At 39.9% G+C, this 23855-nt stretch overlaps 1 protein-coding gene across 1 annotated transcript in view; it reads left to right on the forward strand.

Moving 5' to 3' along the window:
• Window positions 1-23855, forward strand: part of NYAP2 (neuronal tyrosine-phosphorylated phosphoinositide-3-kinase adaptor 2) — a 260638-nt gene that overhangs the window by 140767 nt on the left and 96016 nt on the right. Inside the window, exon 5 of the mRNA XM_036092197.2 lies at window positions 17708-18808. Coding sequence (XP_035948090.1) covers window positions 17708-18808 — 1101 coding nt within the window. The remainder of the gene's footprint in view (window positions 1-17707; window positions 18809-23855) is intronic.

Here is a 23855-nt window from a genome sequence, read left to right on the forward strand (position 1 = left end):
CCCCTGGGGGAAACAAGGCCCTGATATCATGGAGGATAGGGAGGCAGACAACAAGCAAGCAGACATAAATATGCACTATGATGGCAGTTCATGATGGGTGCTATGAGGGAGGAGGAGAGAGTGAGTGGTAGGGAGGAGGAGAGGCAGAGGAATGACTATTTTTAGATAACGTGGTCAGACAAAACCCTTGGAGCAGAATTGAAATGAAGTGATGGAGTAGCCGTCCAGATCCTGGGGGCAGAATATTCCAGACAGAGGACAGAGCAAGAACTCAGGCCCTGAGATTGAAATATGCTCAGCGATTAGGCATGAGAAGGAGGCCTGCGTGGCTGGAAGAGACTCAATGAGGAGGAGAAGGATAGGAAAAGAAGTTGAAAGACAGTTAATGCATGGCATCATAAGGCACAGTAAGGACTCCGCAACATCTCCAGTTTTGAATCATTGTAATCAGCCATTCAGTGTATATATCTTAAAGCTCCTGCTATGTCGCAGAGCCCTGGCTAGACACTGAGTACATAAAGAGATGAAGACCGGCAGGGCTGTCATGGAGCCAGCCCTCCGGGGAGGACACCAAGCAAGCACAGAGGCCACCGTGGTTTATCTGCGATAATACTGTCATGGCTCAAGCAGAGGTCATTAGCTAGAACACAGTAACAATTCATCTGGATAGCTGCAATATTAAAATCAATTTATTACATAAAAAGATATTTTTCTTTTAGTAGCTTGCATATATGCTTCCATTGTTGCATGTATTAGGTTATTTTGAAATTAAATATTAAATCATCTGTTCATCCCAATGGATTGGGTCCCAGAATTAGGGGCCACATCTTTCACCTGGTTCCTTCAATTTAGCTCTGTGTCTAGAGCCGGCTTTCACCAAATTCATGGCAATGAACATATGATGCAAAAGAAATAATTTAGTGAAGGTCCGGCTCCCTGTGTTTTGAAAAGTTCTGGATCCAGCTGGACTTTAGGGAAAGGATTAGAATGTTATAAAAAGCTCACTAGAAATCCGGGAGACGGGGCAGGGCAGGAAGGAGTGGGAGCAGCAATTTGGATTACTGGTGCTTTTCCTACGTGTTTTGTCAGTTGTGAGTCTCACTTGCTGGTAAATAGTTAGAAATTATATGTGTTTTGTTTCCCCCGAAATGGTAAATGCACTGGGGGAAAGAACAGTTTCTGCTATTGCTTTGTGTGGGTGTATGACAAATGATACATGAGGGAAACAATTCTTCTCATCGGAATCTGTACACAGAAATACATTGGCAAATTCAAGAAATCCGGGGCATGTGGCTTTCTGCTCATTCTAAGGGCATTTACCACATGTGTCCAATATCTCCATTATCTCTGTGACTCAGGAATTTCTGTTACTGTTTCAAGCAGCTTGCCAGTGTAGCCCATTGGAAAGCTCTTATTCTCTGGTCTAAGTGCCGTGGACCAGAGGGTGATTGTCAGAGGTTTTTAGGACATGGGTTTGATTGCAAAGGATCTTTATCTCCAAGGTAACACCAACATTTCTATTGGCTGAAAACAGTTTGTCTCCCCTGTTTGGGTCTTTGTGCTGTTTGAAAAGCATTGTAGGGACATTTGCTTGAGAACATTCAGAGTCTAAGAAATGAAAGAGGCAGCACTGCTCCCAGTTACCTTGTGTGCTTGTCCTGTATAGTTTGTTCCTACTGAGCACTCCAGACCCTGTTCCTGTTAAGATTAACTTCCCGTCACATGCTCTCTCTACTTGTACATTTTCAGCACCACACTCCTTAGTAGTTGTCTTGTCTCTACCCAAACTACCAGCTTGATTTGGAGAAACTTGGGCTGCATCTTTTCTCCTCTTTTAATTGTGATGAGCTTTTGCTGCTTCTCATACTATGATGAATTCTTTGTACATGGATCACAGATAAGATGTTTAATGCCGGAACTTTGTCTACCCGCTTATCTACTTCATTGCAAAATATTTCTGATAAAATTAGTAAACGCTGTTTGGAATGAATGAGCAATATGAAAGCTTACATATTTTTATTTGTGACTTTGCAAAAATTCTAATTTTATTCTAAAACAGGAACTGGTTTAGGAGCTGAGGCTTCAGAGGTGAGAAAGACAAACACAAATTTCCCATCCAGGGGTGAAGAAGGATATTAAACAATCAGTAACGCAAATAAACATGCACCTAGAAATGGGGGCACAAAAAAGAAGAGCTTTCCAGGGGAGATTATTGGTAGATTGAATTTCCAGAGAAGAGACCCCTGAGTGAAAATTAAAACAAGATCTAAAGGTTAAGTAGGAGGGGCCGAAGGGAATGAAGAATTCTAGGAAGGACATGCTGGGGGGACAAAGGGAATGAAGAATTCTGGGAGGGACGTTCTGGGGGGACGAAGGGAATGAAAAATCCTAGGAAGGACATTCTGGGTGTAGGAAGCACATGACAGGAGAATCTTTAGTGGCAAAATCACTTTTTTGGTCTGAATCTGGAGGAGAAGCCTCTGGTTTCTGGGAGTTATCAAAAGGATGATGCGTACTGTTAGATGAGACAGAGTAAGATATGGAAGTCATGCCAAGACTTTATTTATCCTAATAATTATGAGGAGGCATCGCCAGGTTTTGAGTAGGAATGGGGGAGTGGGTTCATGACGTGGTCAGAGCTAATTGATTACAATAATTACAACTGTATTTATAAAGGATCTGATCAAGCATACTAACCATTTTCATTGATAGACAGAGATGTGAATATATACATAAACATGTTATACACACACACACACACAGGTGTATATGTATACCACACTCCAATTTGAGTTTGAAAATATACTGTGAGATTAGGTTTAGAGTCTTTTCCCAAATTCCCATTATTATTATTCAAAACATCTATGAGTTGAAGTTTATCTTTTAGATTAAGAATCCAAACTGATGTTGAGTTAAATGTTTAAGATATGGCTTGGAGGTAGAGAAAGAATCACAGGGAATAATCTGAGAATAATACAGGTTGGGTAAACTGTAATGTCCCTTTCTTCCCTTACATGTTAGGTTCAGAATCCATGTAATCCTGATGACTTTCATTATAAAGAAAAGAAAGCTAATTTAAATCTAAAAATGAAACCAAATAATAACCTCTGTAGTTGTTAAAACTATTTGAATAATGGAAGGCTAGATTCTCAAAGAGCCCCATGACTTCCTCCAAGGTAAGGAAGGCTGCCTGCTGTCTCCTCTGGGGTGTTGCTTTGCATGGTCCACTGTTGGTGCCCACTGTTAACTTGCCTATTCCGAGCCCCATTTCTGAAATGTCTGTGGATTGAACAGAATTTCCAAATAATATGAGAAAGAAAAGAGCAAATCTGATCTGAGGCCCTAGGTTCCAAAGCGAAAGCTTCTATTCTCCCATGGTGTCTCACTGCTGCAATCTGAGATGTTTGAGCAGTCCCTAAGAACTCAGAACCAGAAAAGACCATTGTCTGTTTCTTGTCATCAGTGAGGTTCTGGCTTGAGACAAACCACCCTGGCCTGGAGGGGACCACTTTCTTCATCTGCATTTAGAGAAAGTAAATGGAAATTATATAAAAAAGCCTACTGAAGAAGACTTATAGGGTCATAGGGCTAAATAAAAATTGTGCACACACACAAAAGAAAATCTTTTCTCTTTCTAACCCTACTCTGTAAGAATGAAGGGTAGACTACACAGGGGTAATGGGATATCTAGAATATGCAAAACTGAATCACATAAATATAACAAAGTCAAAGTCTACATGTTTATTACATGCATTTGGCATGAAACTTTAGGATGTCCTTGAGATGAGCCACCTCAGATTTTGGAAATATTCTCTCTTTTTTAGAATCTAGTCATACTTTTCCTAAATAGAGAAGCTTGGAGAACAGCCCCCAAATGTCATTTTGCAAAACCTAAGGGTATATCTACAGTTCAGAAAAAAAAGAATGTTTGAGTAAGAGGTGTTAATCTGTTGAATTTTCTGCATTGCCATACATATGCCATGATTTACATCCTTCATTTTCCCTTTTGTTTTGATTTTAGTTGCATTATTAAATTAAAACTTACTTAAGGAAAATTAACTTTTTTTTCCAGCTTAGGCTGGTAAGCAACTAAGAATGCCAACACTGAAATGGTAATTGTCCAAAAAATTCCAATGCCCATGTAATTTTAAAGGAAAGGTTATATCTTTCAAAGTAAACTCACTTCTATTATGTGAATATACATAGGATATAAACCTAATATAGAAGGAAACTGAAATATTGATCTCATACTTCAGTGAACATAAAATCTATATTTAATTAGGCAATCATTCATTTTACAATTTCCCAGAACTGGTCGGCTCTCTGGCATTGGCACCATTAATTTTTATAGCTCAGTGTTAAATAAGTGTGAAGTATGTGTGAAAGCATATGCTCTCGTTACATGTCTTTCAAGGTAGTGAGAGAGATTTTTTTTAATGAATACTGATAATAATTGATAGTATTATTGCTTATACTTTTTAAGCCTTTCTTGTATTGGTCTGCTAATGACTTCTGGCATAACATCTTTTAAAACCCACCCAACATCCTGTAAATAGGCATCATTATATCCATTTAAGATTTTTTTTTAAAGATTTTATTTATTTATTTGACATAGAGATAGAGAGAAAGCACAAGTAGGCAGAGAGGCAGGCAGAGGGAGAGGGAGAAGCAGACTCCCCACTGAGCAGGGAGCCCGACGTGGGGCTTGATCCCAGGACTCTGGGATCATGACCTGAGCCGAAGGCAGCCATTTAACCAACTGAGCCACCCAGGCGCCCCCCCCCCTTTTTTAAAGATTTTATTTATTTATTTGACAGAGAGAGACACAGCGAGAGAGGGAATACAAGCAGGGGGAGTGGGAGAGGGAGAAGCTGGCTTCCCTCTGAGCAGGGAGCCCGATGCTGGGCTTGATCCCAGGACCTGGAATCATGACCTGAGCCGAAGGCAGACGCTTAATGACTGAGCCACCCAGGCGCCCCATATCCATTAAAAATTTGAGCTCAATGAGGCTTAAAGAGGTTCCAGTTAACTTGCCCAAGGTTACCCAATAACTCAGTTGGAGTTAGAATTCAAGCTCATCTGAGAAGATAGCAGGAGAGGAAGAATGAAGGGGGGGAAATCGGAGGGGGAGATGAACCATGAGAGACTATGGAGTCTGAGAAACAAACTGAGGGTTCTAGAGGGGAGGGGGTGGGGGGATGGGTTAGCCTGGTGATGGGTATTAAAGAGGACACGTTCTGCATGGAGCACTGGGTGTTATACGCAAACCATGAATCATGGATCACTACATCAAAAACTAATGATGTAATGTATGGTGACTAACATAACATAATAAAAAAATAAAATAGAATAAAATAAAAAGAATTCAGGCTCATCTGACTCATGGATGAGTATTGGTAATGTTTTTTAAAAAAGGTTAAAACACACTAACCTATAATATATGTAAAAAGATGTGTACCATCATCTCTAAAGCAAATTATCCTTTGACGCTGTGACAACTAGAGTCAGATCACCTGGGTTCAAAGTCAGTTTCTTTCACTTGGGCAAGTAATTCAGTTTCTCTATAACTAAGTTTCAATGTCTATAAAATGGGATTTATAATAGTGTTACCTTGTAGAGATGTCGTGGGGATTAAATAAAGTCATCTTTGTAAAGCACATTGCCTTATACAAATAATACATTTGCTACATGGTAGTTGTTATTATTACACTTATTATTATTACTACTACTACTATTTTTCATTAGAGGTGTTAGTACACATCAGTGCAACTTCTGTGAAGTTGAATGAAATGTTTTATGGCTCTGTAATTCCATGTTGCTTCCTTTTTGATCTCAGATACTTAAAAAGATCACAAACATTTCTATCTTTATATCTCAGCCAGGACAGATTTAGAAAGGATAATCCCCAGTAGACTGTATCTATGGAACTGCAGGGATTCAGCTTCTATAGAGTTGACTTGCCCGGGGGACAGGGGAAATGTTCCAGTCGTTAATCGGATTTTTCTCCCAACTTACTCTCCCTGAACATAATATCCTCCTGGGTTGAATCCAAATTAATTGAGCTTCTATTGGGTGCTCAGCACTGTGCATTTTCCATGGCTACTTTTTTGTTGTTACATTTTTTCTTTCCTCTCAAGACTCAGGAAATTAACTTATTTGGTAACTTCCTTTCTCTGCAGGTAGAGATGCTGCAAAAGATAGCCGATAGCCATGAACTTGTAAAGCTGATAATTTCTAAATAGGCAAAAGGATAAAAAAAAAACGAAAAACAAAAAAAACCCCACTTTTAAACCAGTGGTTTAATAACACAGCTATCCCTAAGTTTTAAAATGTGTGTTGCTTTCCCCGATCTGCTAAGAATTATTTGATTGACTACTGAGTGGAGATGATTGGTATGCATAGATAAAACCATCCTTGGAGTCCTTGTTTTGGGAAACCTGTAGTGATGTAGACATATAGCTTTAATTAGTTTCTTTTCCTAAAAACAAAACAAAACAAAAACAACAAAACAAACAAAAAACTAGTCTTTAAGATGAAGTACTCCTAAAAACTCTAAGGAGATCAGTTTTCATGAAAAAAATATTGAAAATGGAGGGAACAAGGAAGAAAATCTGAAGGAAAGCACGAGAAAGAAAATTGAAAGTTTTCAATCATTATGCATTGGTAGTTTATTATCCAGTGTACAATAATTTATAGTAATTATTGATCAAATGACTATTGGAAGTAAGTCCCTCTGTTAAGTTTGTTGGGGCTTTTAAAAAGATGAGTTGTTTCTGCCTTTGGAAAGCTCATGATCTTTAAGAGAGAGAAGCCGATAACCAGGTACAAGGTAGGAAATGAAGAAGGTAACAAGGAAGAAATAGGTGAAGCACAAATGAAAAAAAAAAAAAGAGGAAAGAGAAAATATTGATGCTTGAATTAGGGCTTAAAGGATGGGAAGGTTTGTGTTTAGGTAAGAGAGTGGAAGAGCAGAGGAAAATGTCAGAGCAACGTCTGAACACATATACGTCTGAGAATTGTGGGCAACAGTGGAAGTTTGGGTTGGCCTGAATGAAGAGTATGTAAAGAATGCCAAAAGACAAAAGATAGGAATTATGTTTGGTTCTTATGAGAGGTCTGGCATGCTGTTATTTTAGGGAAACCATAGTTGTCTTAGTGGGAGTAGCTCTTTATTACCACAGAGAGATCCTACTATGTCTTAGTGGGAGTAGCTCTTTATTACCACAGAGAGATCCTACTATGTGCAAGAGGATGACTTCTAAAGGAGTTTCAGGGTACTTTTGTTTCCTATTTCCCACATTTGTGACATTGTTTTGAATGACATCACTATATTAAATTTTGTATCAGCAAAGAAAAGTTCTTTTTTTCAGGAAATGATTGTTATATCCCCAACCAAAATTCATGGTCTAGGATAGTGCTTACAAAGTCATTAGACCTTTCGTGTTTATTTTTTTTTTAAGATCTTATTTATCTATTTGAGAAAGGGAGGGAGAGAGAGAGCACATGAGTGCATGAACAGTGGGGGTGGGGTGGGGATAGGGACAGAGAATCTTAAGCAGACTTCACGGTGAGCACAGGGCCCAACGCAGGGTTCAATCTCAAGACCGCTGAGATCATGACCTGAACCAAAACCAAGAGTCAGACACTTAACCAACTGAGCCACCCAGGAGCCCCACCTTACATGTTTTTACATTGCAAGATCTAACTTGTGAATTCTGTCTGCCCTGTGTTCTTATACGTACCCCTCTGACCTTTCCTTAGTATAAGGCAACTGAAAAAGGACCATTTTCATCCCTCAGCTAGTTTTTATGTTCTTCCTTTTGGGCAGGTGAAATATTTAACCTGTCTCAATTTCTGTACATGGGTAATGAACGAATATTCCTCCTTTGATCCTTCTCTCCTCTAAATTTTCATGTCTTTTGCCACTGTTAACTATTCTTCGCATGCCTCATCCTCTTCCTCCCTCTTAATTCAAATAATGCCTAAGGAAATGGCAAATCCTAGGGTTGTTCGTGGCTCTAGAGAGCCACTGGAGAATACCCAAAATTCTGGTTGCTGACTCTAAGAATGTCAGAAAAGGTCTGTTGTTCACTGAACAGTGAAGAGATATTTACCAAGACCTTCTGATGTTCTAGTCTTTTTATGCAGACGATTTAGCAAAGATCAAGACAGATGGGGAACCACTGTTCTCATGGAGATTATACTCAAGTGGGAAAGAGGAGAATATATACACAATCACTTAGAAGCTTACATGAAAGCCAACTGAGAAATAAACAAGAGAAATATCCAGTGTGATGCATGCTGATTAAGTGGTCATGGAAGACTTCTCTGAAGAAGGGACTTTATGCTGAGATCTGAATGCCAGGAGGAAGCCAGACATGTATAGTTCAGGGGTGTCCAACAAAGACCAGAGCTGAACCCTGGTTAAAGTGGCAAAAACAAACTTTATTTAGGACTATTACAGTAAAAGAAAAGAGACCTCAGTCTAGAGGTTCACTTCCATCCAAACACAGCATGGAGTTTATAACCAAAGAGCAGGGTGGGGGTTGCTGGGTGGAAAAATCACAAGAGGAGACATCAGGGGTTTCTGGCTGAAGACAGGCTGGGGTGATAAGACATCACCTGAGGGATGGAGGAGAATGAAGAGCCTGATCAGATCTTGAGGGTGGGGGTTAGAATTAAACCGACTTTAGCAGGGTTATGTAAAGTTGGATTTTACAAGGAAGTGCACAGATAGGCCTAGAGAAAGGTTCAGGAGCGTGACTACTATTTGGTCATGTGAAGAATTTTTGTCAGTTATGAAACCTAGTCATTAAGCATGTGGTCCAACTGGGATCATCCTTGCAGAATAGTCCCTCTCCCTCATGCGTACACTGCCTCCAGTTCTCTTCTTTATTTTGTCTGGATTTGTGTACAGGACAGAACGTCAGGTGGAATCTTAGAGGCTGAGGTAGTGCCGCCGAGCAAGTGCTTACAGCCCTGCACCATTTCTGTTCTTTACAAGTGGGCTGTGTCTAAAGGGCCTCCCATGCCTGAGGCCGGAGAACTGTGATTGAGAAAAAAAGATACTGCCGCGGGGGTGGAAATATCAAACTAGGCAGTTGGGATGAACATTGTGAACAGAGTTGTGGCTCCTTGGAAATGCTGGCTGCTTGCCTGGACAGATTCCCATGAAATGGTGTTGCTGTAGTGAATTTGCCCTGCTGCAGTACTGGCCTTCAATCTATAAGCTCAGAAACTCCATCATCAGATGTCTAGAATAACCAGGATGTCATAGTAACCAAGTTCAAAGGAGATGGGTATGTGTCTCAGTCTGTTTGAGCTGCTATATAAAATATCACAGACTGAGTAGCTTATAAGCAACAGAAATGTATTTTTCACAGCTTTGGAGGCTGGAAGTCCAAGATAGGGGACCAGCATGGTCATGTTCTGGTTGGGTTCCAGGTCTTCACAGGGTGGAAGGGGCTAGGGAGTTCTGTGGGATCTCTTTCATAAGAAAATTAATCCCATTCGCAAGGGCTCCACACTCATGAACTAATCACCTCCCAAAACCCCACCTTCCAACTCTGCAACACTGGGTATTAAGATTCCAACACTCGAATTTGGAGGAGGTGGGGGGGGATGCAAATGTTCACCGCATAGGAGTATATGAAACCAGAAGTCCATTTTGCTTGTTTTTAATGAGAAACATATGCATAATATTTTGGAACAGAAAATTATTAAGAAGTTTCTTGATGAATCTGAAGTTAGGAAAAGAATCATATATAGGGGCTTCAGGCTCTACGAGCATGCAGGGTCCATACCCACAACAGAGATTTAATGAGGACCGGATATGTGGGGTGCCACCATGTTTTGCTCTATGAGTCTCCTGGTTTGATATTCCCTGTGGCTGGCAAGATCCCCTCTGGTTGTTCTTCCTTTGATATATTAATGCCTTTACTCTAACTTCAATCCAGTCTTTTTTGCCAGAAAGTGTGCAATCTTTTTTTATATCACTTCTTTGAATCATCCTGTGGTGATTTTATAATACTCAGAATGCAATCTTACTTCCTTAATTTTTCTATTCTGGAAAGATGCTTTCTGTTTCCTCAGGGTGCACACTGTACCCTAGTTCTATGAAAATAACAATAGCATTTTCTATGAGATATCTTCACAAACAGGAAATTAATTTTGGTATTTCTTTCAGTTATCTGTTGCTGTGCAATAAACCAACCCAGAATGCTATGGCTTAAAACAGCAACAATTTATTACTTCTTTTTATTCTGTGAGTTGACTTGGCTTGTATGAGTGATTCTTCTACCCTGTATGACATTGGTTGGGGTCTCTCATTGGGCTGCATTCAGCTGGCAGCTGGGATGGGTTGGAGAGTCCATGAAGGTTTCACTCACATGTCTGGGCTAACTTCTCCTCCACGTGGCCTCCTTCACATCACTAGGTTGAATTTCTTCATAGCATGTTGGTCTAAGAGTTCTTATATGGCAGTTGGCTTTTAAGATAGAGGAAATGAAAGCTGTCAGTTCTCTCAAGTCCAAGATTCAGATTCACTTCTGCCACAGTGTTTTGGTCAAGATAAGTCACAAGGCCAGCCCTGATTTGAAGAGAGGTAGAGAGAATCTAACTATTGATAGGTAGAAAGCACATAAGGTGGAAAGGGATTGAAGACAGCTATCTTTGAAGACTGTCTACCACAATTTGCTTTTCAGCTACAATATTCCCAGTAGGCAAAATACTCTCACTCTCTTCCTCAAATGTTTTCTTGCATTACAACATCAGCTTGAAATCTCAGATTTCATCATTTAAATCATGCCCATGTGCCATGAGGTTCTTTGAGTGCATTTCCTTATATGCAAAGGTCTTCAAGCTAAAAGTGCAATTTATCTGTGCTATAAAACCTGACCAGCCACCATCTACTGGCAGAACTCTGGATTGACCTTTGCCTTCAGGGCAATTTTTTACCCTGAAAATCTTTTGCTGATCTGAGAAGGCTTCACGGCAGGTCCTGTGTGGAACGATTTTCTTTCACTTTTGCTTGAAAAGAGAACACTTCCTTCCTTAGTGTCTCTCTTTCTCATGCAGCCCTCTACTGTACAAGGCTAAACAAGCCAGCTGACACTTCCACATCCTTCCAAAACTCTGCTTAGTCAGGTCCTCAAATTCATTAGGTACATTTTATATTGTCTACATTACCACAGGTAACGGTCTTGCCAACTTTCCACCAATCCATAGCACAGCTCTCCTTTTTTATGGCCTCCAATAGCAATCTGCTCACTGACTTTGCAGGCTCCCCATGGTCTCCTCACTGTCCTTCAGGCCTCTGCCACCACCCCACAGCCGATGCACAAGCTTTAGATTTTTTGTTAAGGCAGCACCATACTTCTGGTACTAGTTTCAGGTATGTACACACGCACAGCAAACTATCCCCAAGTCATATTTGCTCAGGAATTCAGTAGGGTACAGTGGGGATAACTTGTCACTGATCCAAAGTGTCTGTTGTCCTACCCAAGATGGTTCAGATAACTAAAAGGGTCACTGGAACAGCTTGACTGGAGTCGTATAGCCAAGGTTTCATTTTCATTACAGATTGATTTTCTTGGTTCTTTTCCCCTTGGCTGGCTTGGGCTTCCTCACTGTATGGTCATCTTGGAGTAGTTAGACTTCTTTCATGGTGCCCGACTTCCTTTGGGAGAAGGTGAAAGCTGTCATATTCAAGGAGAGAAGAAATCCTCTACCTTTTGAGGGTCAGAAAAGTCTGCACATAGTGGAAGGGAAAAAATTGATGGAGCCCTTCCTGAAGACTATCAACTAGAGATTATCTGCTTTAAGATTGTTCAGACATCTCTCATCATGACCTATAAGAGATATACAAGCCTTAGGAAATATCTATATACTTATAAGTAAATATTGCTTCAGAAAACAACCTCTTATCATATGAAATGTACTCATATTTCATCTGTTTTAATTCATTTCTTTCAAAATATTGGTTACAAATTCCCATTTTATTTTATAATTAATGGTTGAGATGAGTAATTAAAAAAATAATGGTTCTGATTAAAGTCTCTTTTTATCTATGACGAAAGTGAGTATAAACAATAATGTACTTCAAAGTAATTTGCCCAGAGTTATGCAGCTCAACTGAAGCAAAGAAGTGATTAGAATCATGTCTTCTAGCTTAAGCCAAGACACTTCTAGCTTAAGCCAAGTCCTATTCAACTTTAAAACCATGCTGTTGAGCCAGTTCCATGTCTTATATCCTTTGTTTCCATCCAAACTTTGATCTGAGTTGTCCGTTTTCCAGAACAATAACAGGTCTGACAACTCCGAATCCGATCCTTTTTGCACACACTCATGCTTTCTTGGTCCTACTGTAAATAGACCAAGGGCATTGGCAACCTTATCCCTTTACAAACACCTAATTAAAAAAAAATAAAATCAACAAGAAACAATTTTGTGGATGGAATTGCAAAGCTTGTGACTGTGAAAATAAAAATATCCCTCAAACCCTTGGAATTGTGAGTTGTGAAAGAGAGTTATTGTGAGCACAGTTCTGCTGAAAGTGGGAAATGTGTCTCTCACCTTCCAGAATCAGCCAGTTTTAGGATCACACAGTGTGGACACTACTTCTCTTCACTGGACTCCTGTTTCCCAGTTGAATTACCTGTTTAATATATCTCTAATACTACAGAGCTATAGAATTATGGTGCCAACATTGTAGCATGGACTGAGAAGACCTTTTATTTTTTATTTTTTTATTTCTGAGGAGACCTTTTAAAATGGTACTCTATGCCATATACAAAATAATAAATTGCAGAACTTTTCCCTCTATTGTTTTCCTTTGTCTTAAAAGGTATAAAAGATTGAATTGAAATGATAAGATTTCATTTTTTTAAGTAGTTGATGAGGAATTTATGTTTCTTCATCAGTTAAGTACAGTGTTTGGGCTGGATAATTTCTTTCCCTTTTTTAAAAAAATTTATTTGAGAAAGAGAGAGAGAGCATGCTGTAGGGGAGGGCAGGGGGAGAGGGAGCGAGAGAAGAATCTTAAGAATCTTAAGCAGGCTCCACACTCAGCTTGGAGCCCCACATGGGGCTCGATCTCACAACCCCGAGATCAAAACCTGAGCCAAAATCAAGAGTTGGATGCTTAACCGACTGAGCCATCCAGGTGCCCCTGGGCTGGATAATTTCTAAGAGTCCTTCAAATTCTAGATTCTGTGGCCAGAGAGACAGGGAAATAGTCACCTGTGCTGTGTCACATCTTTCCATTTCTTGGGTCAAGAACATCCACAGATACTAAAGGATGGTTTTACATTATACTTTTTTTAATAAGGAAAAATTATTTCAGAAAGATAGGTTGACAAAGGACATGGTGAATTTCCAAAATTAACTGTGAAAGACAGATCATCTGGGCATGACTGAAAGCCATGCATAACCTTTGTGCTCAGATATTTCATTTCAAAAATGTCACTTTCTGCTTATTCAATGCTACTGTCATTATACTATTTTAAGCATTAAAATTTGTGTTCTGGAGCTGAACAGGAATTATTGCCTCTATCTTTGGGCTTATTAGAAATAACTTAAAATTCATTCAAGAGCAATAAAAATCACTTTTTTATGATGGTTGAATTTGGTTTAATGTTGAAAATTGCAAGCAATTTTCATTGTTTTTTATTAGCAGTATTTCAGCGTCTGTGTATATAGATCAAGACTGTTTTTAAGTATTCTCTAAAGAAATGACTGATTAAACAGGATTTTTTTCTTTAATTTTTAATTCCCTAGAGTGAGGTTAAAGTAGAATAAATTACGTGACAATGTTGTTTAAAATTTCAGGCTCTGCCTTATATGGGTAAACTTAAAAAAAAAAAAAAATACATGAGAGTTGAAACAAATTTTTATTGCTCCATGAATTATTTACTCAATTGCAAGGGGGATATGGAATGGGAAGCAGCTTTGTCTGGAAAAAAAGTCTCCCGATATTGAAGGAATGAATCTATTTATTCATCCCAATCATCTGTAATTTACTTAACTCTTTACTATCTAAATAATCTTCAATGCTCTCATTTCAAATTTGGATCAATACAAAGAAAGAGGACCAGGAAAAAAATGTGTTTGTATTATATGAATCTGCCTGCATTGGGCTCTTTTCATCGCCCAGGGAAAGGGAGAGGGGATAAGCTTGCCCAGATGATGAAGTATTCCTTGGGCAAGGCTGGCTGGAGAGCTGCTTTAGCTGGTGGGAAGCCAAACAAAGTGGAACAGGGAACAACAACAACCAACAAAAAGCATCCAGAAAATGGGTCGGAATCAAAAGCACAAATCAGAGATTAGACAGTCAGACCGAGAATAACCAGAATTACAGGCTGTTGGGTGGAAGGGTGTCCCTGGATTGGTACCTGGGAGGAGCATTTCTATATTTAGGTGTAATTGCTCTTTGTGACATCGTTCCAGGGGATAAGGAGATATAGGGCAGGGGCAGGTGAAACTTAAATTGAAAAGACTGGGAAAGAACTGTATTAATTTTTAAAATAACAAAGCTATTTCAAGTATTTGAATGCCAGAGGATGGAATTAAAGTGGGTGCTTATCATTCAGCTGTATGACATCTTTATGGAGGGCTCAATAAATACACTGTTATCTAAGTCAGTTTAGGCTTTCATAACAAAATACCATAGACCGGGTGGCTTAAACAACAGACATTTATTTCCTCTCAGTTCTTGAGGCCAGAAGTCCAAGATCAAGGTGCTGCCATAGTTGGTTTCTGCATAGTTGGTTTCTGGTGAGAACTCTCTTTCTGGCTTGTAGACATCTGCCTGCTCACTGTATCCTCACATGATGGTCCTAATCCCACCCACTATGAGGACCCAACCCTCATGACCTCATCCGAACCTAATTATCTCCCAAAGGCACCATCTCCAAATATCATCACATTGTTGGTTAGTGTTTCAACATATCAGTGTGGGAGGAATGCAGTTCAGTCCATAACCCTTATTGATTAAGGGCCACCATAAGAGTCACAGATTATGTTTTCTTGCCCTTGTCAGACAGTACCTGTGCTTGGTTTGGCATTGAAGTTGTCCTCACAATACAAATGGAATGTCTGTATTCCTTCCTTATGAATAGTTGCTCTACTTAATTCTGTGTTGTGTTCTAGAATAGAACCCTTTCTTTCTTCAATCATTTCATAGATATGAAGTATTTTTATTTTTTTCAGTTCCTTTTGGCAAACAGAATGAGTGCCATTTGCTCACATTTTGAGTGCAACCCAAGCATTGGTCTTGCCCATTCCAAAGGCCACCTTCTAATCTACGTGGGAAGAGGGACATTGGGTTCCAAAGTTGTTCACGAAGCTACTGCTTCGATGAGTGTCACAACCAGCTCTACCACTGACCCTTCACTGCCTGGGAATCCTGGGTTATGGTCTTCCTTCAGTGCAGTCCCCCTACCTAGGCTTGGACTCAGATGCTTGAATTCTGCCTGTCCTGTTATTTCTCTCCATACAACTACCCAAGTCTAGGTGGGGGCATCAGACTTTAGTGAAGGGTCAAAGAGAACAAAACTGCATTATAATTTAGAAAGGATAAAAATGGTAATACTATTCTAAGTATGACCACTCCCATAAAATGAAGTTATCATCTTATGGACACACTAATTCCTAGCTTTAGGTTAACCCTCTATTCACAAAGCACCTCACTATTCAAACTTCTCTCTTTTAAGGATTCCCCTAACCGCACATCATTCAATCTCTAGAACCCAATAATCAGTGGCAAATATTTTCCCAGTGTGTGTGTTACTTAGCCTAGAATGAGACCCTAAGGTGGAAGATGGCAGGACACAAGCTTTAGAAAAATAGTCTGGATAGGCTTTTGTTCTTCTAGGTCCTGACTCAGTGTCCCCCCCAGTACTAAGTCAACTTTATTCAGTGATGTATAATTTTACTTTATACATCAGGCTCAGATTTTTGTATAAAATCTGATGAGTTATGTAATTCATGAAAATTAACATCCACAGTAAATTTTAAAACCAGCAAAATTTAAGACCAGTGTGAGATACAGAGAGGAACTGTTGGTCACTTTGGGTCCCTCCTAAAGAATTGTCTGAGTATTTTTTGCCCCATTATGTCTCTAGGCTTTTCACTTTTGGCACTAAAAGACTCCACTGCCATAACCCCCTGGAAAGCAACATCTAGTTTTCCTGATACAAGTTAAAGGAACAGTCTAGGTACATTAAGAAACTTCCCTTCAAAAAGGTATTTGATTGTAGTGAGTAAAAACATCATTATGGGCACAATAGGACAGAATATTTGAAAGCAGGAATGACCTAGAAAAGTGAGTGACATAGCCAGTTCTCTAGAATATTTGATGGGTTTCCTTTCTCTGAAGTCATGACTGATGTGTAGAGCGGCAGACTAACTAATCTTTAAGCAATTGCTTCTCCTTTAGTACGTTTTAGAAAAGCTCCCATCTCACAGAATGCTAATTGAAAAAAACAAAGATGACTTCAGGTGTTTCCTGATTTGTGCCTTGAGACCCTGCCTCCCTTAAGGCTGCAAATTATAGAGAAGCCTGTTATTTTCTCAATAGTTTTACACCAATAACATATACTGTCACCTTACATTATATGCTACCATTTACCACAAGTAACTGCATTCTGCCACACTGCATAATAATGATAATCATTCTAATCATATATCAACACAATGAGATAATGAGATAATAACAAGATAACAGTACCTTCCCTGCATGCTAAATAATTGACTTCAGTCACAGACATGTTTCCAGCCTGTTCCACCCTACTGTATGGTGTCAGAGTTTATGTTTCATTACTAGGGGTGCTTCCTTCCAGCAGGCTGTTGAACGCACTAGTACATATATCTGTTGTGAGTTTCCAAAAGTTATTCTTGAAGCTTATACAACATTCTCTGGATTATTTTCCTGTATAAGATGCTTGAGGGGGTTCTGGTGTGTCAGTGCAACATACCTAATAAATTCATTCCAAGATAGCATTTGGGATATCATAAGAGATCTCATGAACAAAAACAGACAAATACACCATAATCAACAATACCTGGAGATTTAGAGATTAACTTGTCTAGCCTCATAAGATTTTCACATCAATTTCCCCCGAAGTCTCAGACCCATCTGTATAGAAGTTATTTATCTGAACCAAGGCAGAGATTAGGTCTAGCAGGCTGGGACGTTTTTATCCTAAATGAAAGCAAGATATGATCATGTGCAATAGCCACATCATTAAAAGGGTTCAAATCCCGTGGTATTTTTGTGACCATTTGTGCTAACAGAAACTTGCCTTTTGCCCCCAGAGTTTCTCACTTAATTCTTGGAGGTTAATCTTTATAAATATATGATTGTTTTTACAGAACATGTTTCATCTGAAGGCTTCTATTTAGAAATTCTAAGGCAGAGGGACGAATAGTCCTGGTTAATGCATTTATCAGTGTCGGATTATTAATATTAGCTTGCAGAAAAATATTACTATTGTTCTGTCATCAGGTTTTCCTACATATGGAAAGAGTTTGACTTTTGTTTGATTTTTCGTCTAAGCCTCAAACTAGAAAAGAAGCAAATTGCCACCCCCTCCCCTGCCCCCATCAAAAGTTCATAGCACTAAACCCAAGTGCTGCAAGTTCTGTTTGAAGGCTTTCCTATTGTACTCATCTATTTTACTTTTCTGTTTTTCTCTTTTCTCTTTTGTAGTGTCAGCCAAACCCAGACCCCACAGTGATGAATATTCAAAGAAGATCCCTCCTCCCAAACCCAAACGGAACCCGAACACTCAGCTGAGCACATCTTTCGATGAAACGTACATCAAGAAGCACGGGCCGCGGAGGACGTCGCTCCCGCGGGACCCCTCTCTGTCCCTGGTGAGCAGCCCGGCGGGGGACCCTGAGGAGGAGGAGCCCGTGTACATCGAGATGGTGGGCAACATTCTCAGAGACTTCAGGAAGGAGGATGATGACCAGAGCGAGGCCGTCTACGAGGAGATGAAATACCCCATCTTTGACGACTTGGGCCAAGATTCGAAATGTGACCTTGACCATCACAGTTGCTCTTCGCAGTGTGCTACTCCCACGGTGCCTGAATCGGACTTCGCCAAGTCCTCAGTGCCATGTACTCCAAAGGGTTTGCTTTGTGACATCCCCCCGCCCTTCCCCAACCTGCTTTCTCACCGACCCCCGCTGCTGGTGTTCCCCCCCGCGCCAGTGCAATGCTCCCCCAATTCCGACGAGTCCCCGCTCACCCCGCTGGAGGTCACCAAGCTGCCCGTGTTGGAAAACGTGTCTTACATGAAGCAGCAGGCCGGCGCGTCTCCGTCCTCACTGCCCTCTCACGCCTCCGGCCACCCCAAGCTGGACAAAGAGCAGGCCGCAGCCCTGGGCCCCAGCCCCGCCGCCGCCGCCGCGCTGTCCTCGTCCCCGCCCCCGCCGTCCACCCTGTACCGCACGCAGTCCCCCCACGGCTACCCGAAGAGCCACTCGGCCTCCCCATCGCCGGTCAGCATGGGGAGGTCCCTGACCCCGCTCAGCCTCAAGCGGCCCCCGCCCTACGACGCCGTGCATTCAGGCAGCCTCTCCAGGAGCTCTCCATCAGTGCCTCCTCATTCGACCGGCAGGCCGGTGTCGCAGGATGGGGCCAAGATGGCCAACGCCTCAGTGAACACCTACGGCCCGGCTCCGGGTGCCTCCCGGTCCAGGACCCCCACGAGTCCCTTGGAAGAACTAACCAGCCTCTTTACCTCTGGACGAAGCCTGCTGAGGAAGTCGTCCAGCGGCCGCCGTTCTAAAGACCCCGCAGAGAGTAAGTGTACAGTCTCTGGGAGACAGGTTTCCAACTTAAAAATAAAGCGAAGCCCGGGGTGTGCAGATGAAGCACGGAGTGCAGGGCCTTTAGTTCTTTGAGTTGAAATATCAAAGTGGGTTGTTCCACTTTGCCATGCTGAAGGATAGTGCATTCTGAAAGAACTCAAAGTGGCAATTGGCGTAGTGTAACATATGCTATTGAAAGGAGGAACGACTTTTTAAACAGTAAATTGTTACAGTGGCTCTAGAAAGTCTAATAAAGTAAACAGATCACTGGAATCTTTAGGTAAATAACTTGAATTTTGAGACAAAGTATATATTTAAACATAATGATAAATTAACATTCATCTTTATCTTATATTAAAAACCTGCTTGAGCAAATCTGGATTACAAATCTTTTGCTGGGAAGATAGAAATTTGGATAGAATTTAGTATTTTTTTAACACGGCGAATGATTCTCCCTGTATACTTCATGGGGTTATTATGTTCTCACATTCAACCTAAACTAGAAAAGGCTCCTTGCTTCCCTTTTAACACCTATGGTAATTAGCATCTTTTTCCTAGATCCACTGATACATAAATTACAGAAAAAAATCACTAAGTGATAAATAGGTGGTGCACATTATATTTACCGTTGAACTTCGAAGACCAGGAAATGTCTCTATCTGAATGACTGAAACTTCTGGTGAACCCCAAATCACTCCATACATATACAGTCAAGTCAAAACAGATCCGTTTTCTCAGTGTCCATTGTATTAAATTACACTGCTTTCCCTTACTTAAAAATGTCTTAGGCACCCAAACTGGTAATTAATCATTTTTATCTCAGATTACCCCAACACAGGATTTTACTTAGCCACACAGGATTTTACTTACCCATTGAGTTCCTTCCTTAAAGGAAAAAAAATAAAATTAATACTTATGATGATGAAGATGGTGATGGCACTTTTTTTTTAAGATTTATGTATTTATTTGATAGAGAGAGAGTGGGGGGGAGGGGCAGAGGGAGCAAATCATTCAAGCAGACTCCCTGCTAAGCATGGAGTAGGCGGGGGGCCCTCAATCTCTGGACACTGATCATGACCTGAGCCAAAAACCAAGAGTCGTATGCTCAACCAACTGAGCCACCCAGGTGCCCCAATGGTGATGGCACTTCTTAGATAATTAATATTCATTCGTTAGAAGCCACACATCCTGTCTTTTTTGCTTATTTACCCAGAAAGATTTATGGAAGTATTACTGCTTAAATAATCCTTGCCCAAAACATTTCATTTACCTGATTGAAAGGCAAAAAATTCTAATCTATTAGACATGTCTGAAATTAAATACATACGTACATGCATACATTAAACTATTTTTTTAAAAATTGAATTAAAACTTAGGAACAATCTGCTTCTAAAATAGCGGTCCTCAGCCAGAGCAGTTTGGCCCCCAGGGAGTTTTGGCAGTCTGGGGACATTTTTAGTTGTCACAATTGAGGGTACTACTGACGTCGAGTGGGTACAGGCCAGAGGTAGTCCTTAAAAGCTGACAAAAAAGATGATCTGGTCCACAATGTCCATATTGGCAAGTTCGGTGAACCCTGACCTAAATAATTTATTAAAGTTCCAAGTTTCTTCTGGATGAGTGATTTGGTTTAAGCACAAATCAATTAAGGTGTTTGGAATAAATTGGAGAAACAAAATGAAAGAATAAGATTTTACTTTCAAACTATGTAATGGTTAGTGTGAAATTAATGGGCGTTTCATCCTAGATTTGGTGAAATTATTGGATTTTCTTTTACCTACCAGTTTCTTTGGAGGATCCTGAACAGCGCCAGCTGGCAGCTGTACCAATTAGCTAGAAAAAGTATATGTAAAAGAAATGATTAACTAATGAAGTTATTTCAAGAAAAATCCATCTGTTAGAATTTGTCTATGTGCTATATGTCACAGACTTCTCCATTCGAGTCCAAAATGAGCTTTGTGTGCTTCTAAAACAAAGCTTATAGATGGAAAAGTGATCCAGGCTCTTTATAGCTTTTAGGGATCTGAGGATTGAATTCCTTCCTGTGTGCTGTTAACCATGGATCAACTCTTCAGAGAAAGGGCATGTCTGGAGTTACATTAACTTCAATATTTTACTTTATAAAGGGAAAGGAAGAAAAATGCAGATAGTGCAAAGAATAATTTAATGTTATTTACTTTTGACTCCAGAAGAAAATGCTAAAAAAATCATAGTGGCGGGGCGCCTGGGTGGTTCAGTCCTTAAACATCTGCCTTCAGCTCAGGTCATGATCTCAGGGTCCTGGGATCAAGCCCTGCATCAGGCTCCCTGCTCAGCGGGGAGTCTGTGTCTCGCTCTCCCACTGCCCCACCCGCTCCCCCCTGCTCATGTTTGCTCCCACTCTGTCAAATAAATCTCAAGTGGTTTTTTTTTCTTTTCTTTTCTTTTTTTTCACATTTAAGGAATAAAATTAAGGCTGGTATTTCTATTCTCCATACCCTCTGGCTTTACTGGACGTGTCAATTTTGATAATTTCCTAATACTCAAATCAAAGGAAATGTAATATTTCTGTTTTAATTTAAAAATCTATGTCAAACAAAATATATGCCTTCAACTCTTATTTTAATAATCTAAAAAGATATACTTAATTTAATTTCATATCTTAAAAGCTTACAACTATTGACAGAGATTGACTGATAGGAAAGAAATACAATAAAATGATAGTGGTAGACTATGAACCAATTTCATTTCACTGCATGATTTTCTAAACATGGCCTTCACATTAAGTGTTCTAGGAAGTATTTTTTTCCCTGGTTGATGGGACATTGTCATGTTGCTTAGCTATAGATGAGGACACTTAATAGTCTCTCTAACTATATTTTATTTGAATAGGTTATTATTAATATTTCTTAATTTTGTGCAGAGAGATAGAGCCTACAAGGCATGTAAGAAGTGATCGACTTGTATTTTATTGCTGTAAATTTTTGTCTACATGAGAAGTCGGTGAAGTACAAATATGTTTATGGTGAATTTGGAGTATTCACCATAATAGTATTTAAAATATTTTTCTCTTCAAATAAGAAATATTTTTAAAAGAAAGGTTTTGCCTATATGTAATATAAATGCTTGAATATATGCTCTTATAAAAAGTACAAGACACAATGAAGAATATAATTAAATTCTATAATCTACCCAAGGGAGAGTAGGAGATAGAAAAGGCATATGTGGAGAAATTTTAATAGAAAATTTAAGGAAAAAATAGAAACATCAAACAGTAAAGTGACTAATTCAGAGACTAAGGCACCAAGAAAGATGCAAAAGAAATGCACACATGGGGTGGGATCAACACGTAAGCCAATATGGATGTCGATACCTGAAGCAGCTTCTAAGGTCCACATAGAGCTCACAGAAGGACGTAGAGACATGGGGGGGCTAAAGAAGGTGCAAAGAAAAACAAAGATGTAGGCCCCCTCATCTGGTATTGTTATTTTAAAAAATGGTGAGTCCACATTGCCAAAGGGCTTCATTATGCATAACAATATTCCACATTAATGGAGATACAGAGTTTTCTACTGTTACATCTCATCTTTCAGCCTCTTAAAAACACTCTCATTTAAGACGTTTAGATGTTATGTTGTATTTTTACAATTATAAATCTAAATGGGTCCTATTGGTTTGATGAAATAAACTTAGGAATCAGATGTAACCTTTGTCTTTCCATTCACTTTCTTAACACACACACACACACCCCACACACTCTCTCTCTCACACACACACACAGAAATTACAACCGAAAGGAAACATGCAAACAAACTCAACCAAAACAAAACAAAAAACCTATCTCCATGCCCTCCACCACACTCCTCTCCCTGCCACACACCACAAACACAACTTTCTCCTTTTGTACGTCATTTGAGGTACAGTGATGCTAAAATATTGGGCATTGCTGGTGAAACAACTGATCCAACTTACTCTTACTAATTTAATTAAAAATTTTTTTTTCAATTAAAAAAGAATGATTTTGGAAGGAAATCTTTTTAAATGTATTTCTGTATTTATATATTATCCCACTTTTAGGAAAAAAGGAAGGGTATACTAATATAATGTAGCCATCTTTATGATTCAGGGTCATTGCTATGATTATCATTGTGTGCCTACCATGTGTTAGTGCACTTAAAGTGTTTGGGGCACCTCGGTGGCCCAGTCGGTTAAGCATTCGGCTCACGTCTTGATCTCAGGGTCATGAGATCTAGCCCCATGTCAGGCTCTGCGTGGCTTCTGCTTAAGATTCTCTCTCCCTCTCCTTCTACCCCTGCTGCTCATGTGCTCTCCCTCTCAAATAAATAAATCTTTTTGAAAAACAGTGTCTAGCAAGGTGACCAGAACAGGATACACCTCACACAGTGGTGACTATCATTGTCCCTGGTCATTTATAATAACAGTGACACAGTGTTAATAGCTTAATTTCTGTGACACTGGGATGTCTTCAGGGGCTGTTTGAGTTTGTAGCTCTGACTAGCCCTCTACTGCTATATCGTTTAAATTTATTTGAATTCTTATGTCTATTTCTTGAGGTTGTCCTGCCTCCTACCTTTTTTCAGGTAGTTTTATTGATGCAGATGGGTTCTCTTCCCCTCCCCCGCCTCTCCTATTCTCCTTCAACCCTTTCCCTCACTGTCTTATCACACCATTAATCAGTTGTGGCCCAAGAAAGAGATACACAACCTTGTATGAGGGGCCTCTCATTTAGTGTAAGTGTGTGACCTTCCGTGAAGGGACTCTGTGACCCTTACCTTCAAAGGCCACTTTATTTAACCCACTTACTAAGTCTTGAATGAAGTTCTTGGATTCATATCTGAGATGCTAAGAATATCAACTTCCGAAGAACTAAGTTGTCCTGGGAAACCTGAAATGAATGTTAGTTTATTTTCGGATAACCTACACATTTTGTGTGACCTGTTTAAAATATTTTTTTCTGTAAAATTTAGCAAGCAGAGTAATTCAGGACTTTATATCTCCTCCTTTTCATTCCTGTGGAAGCAGGTGCTTAAAAGAGTGGC

This window comes from Halichoerus grypus, chromosome 4 (assembly GCF_964656455.1).
Source record: "Halichoerus grypus chromosome 4, mHalGry1.hap1.1, whole genome shotgun sequence".
NCBI lineage: Eukaryota > Metazoa > Chordata > Mammalia > Carnivora > Phocidae > Halichoerus > Halichoerus grypus.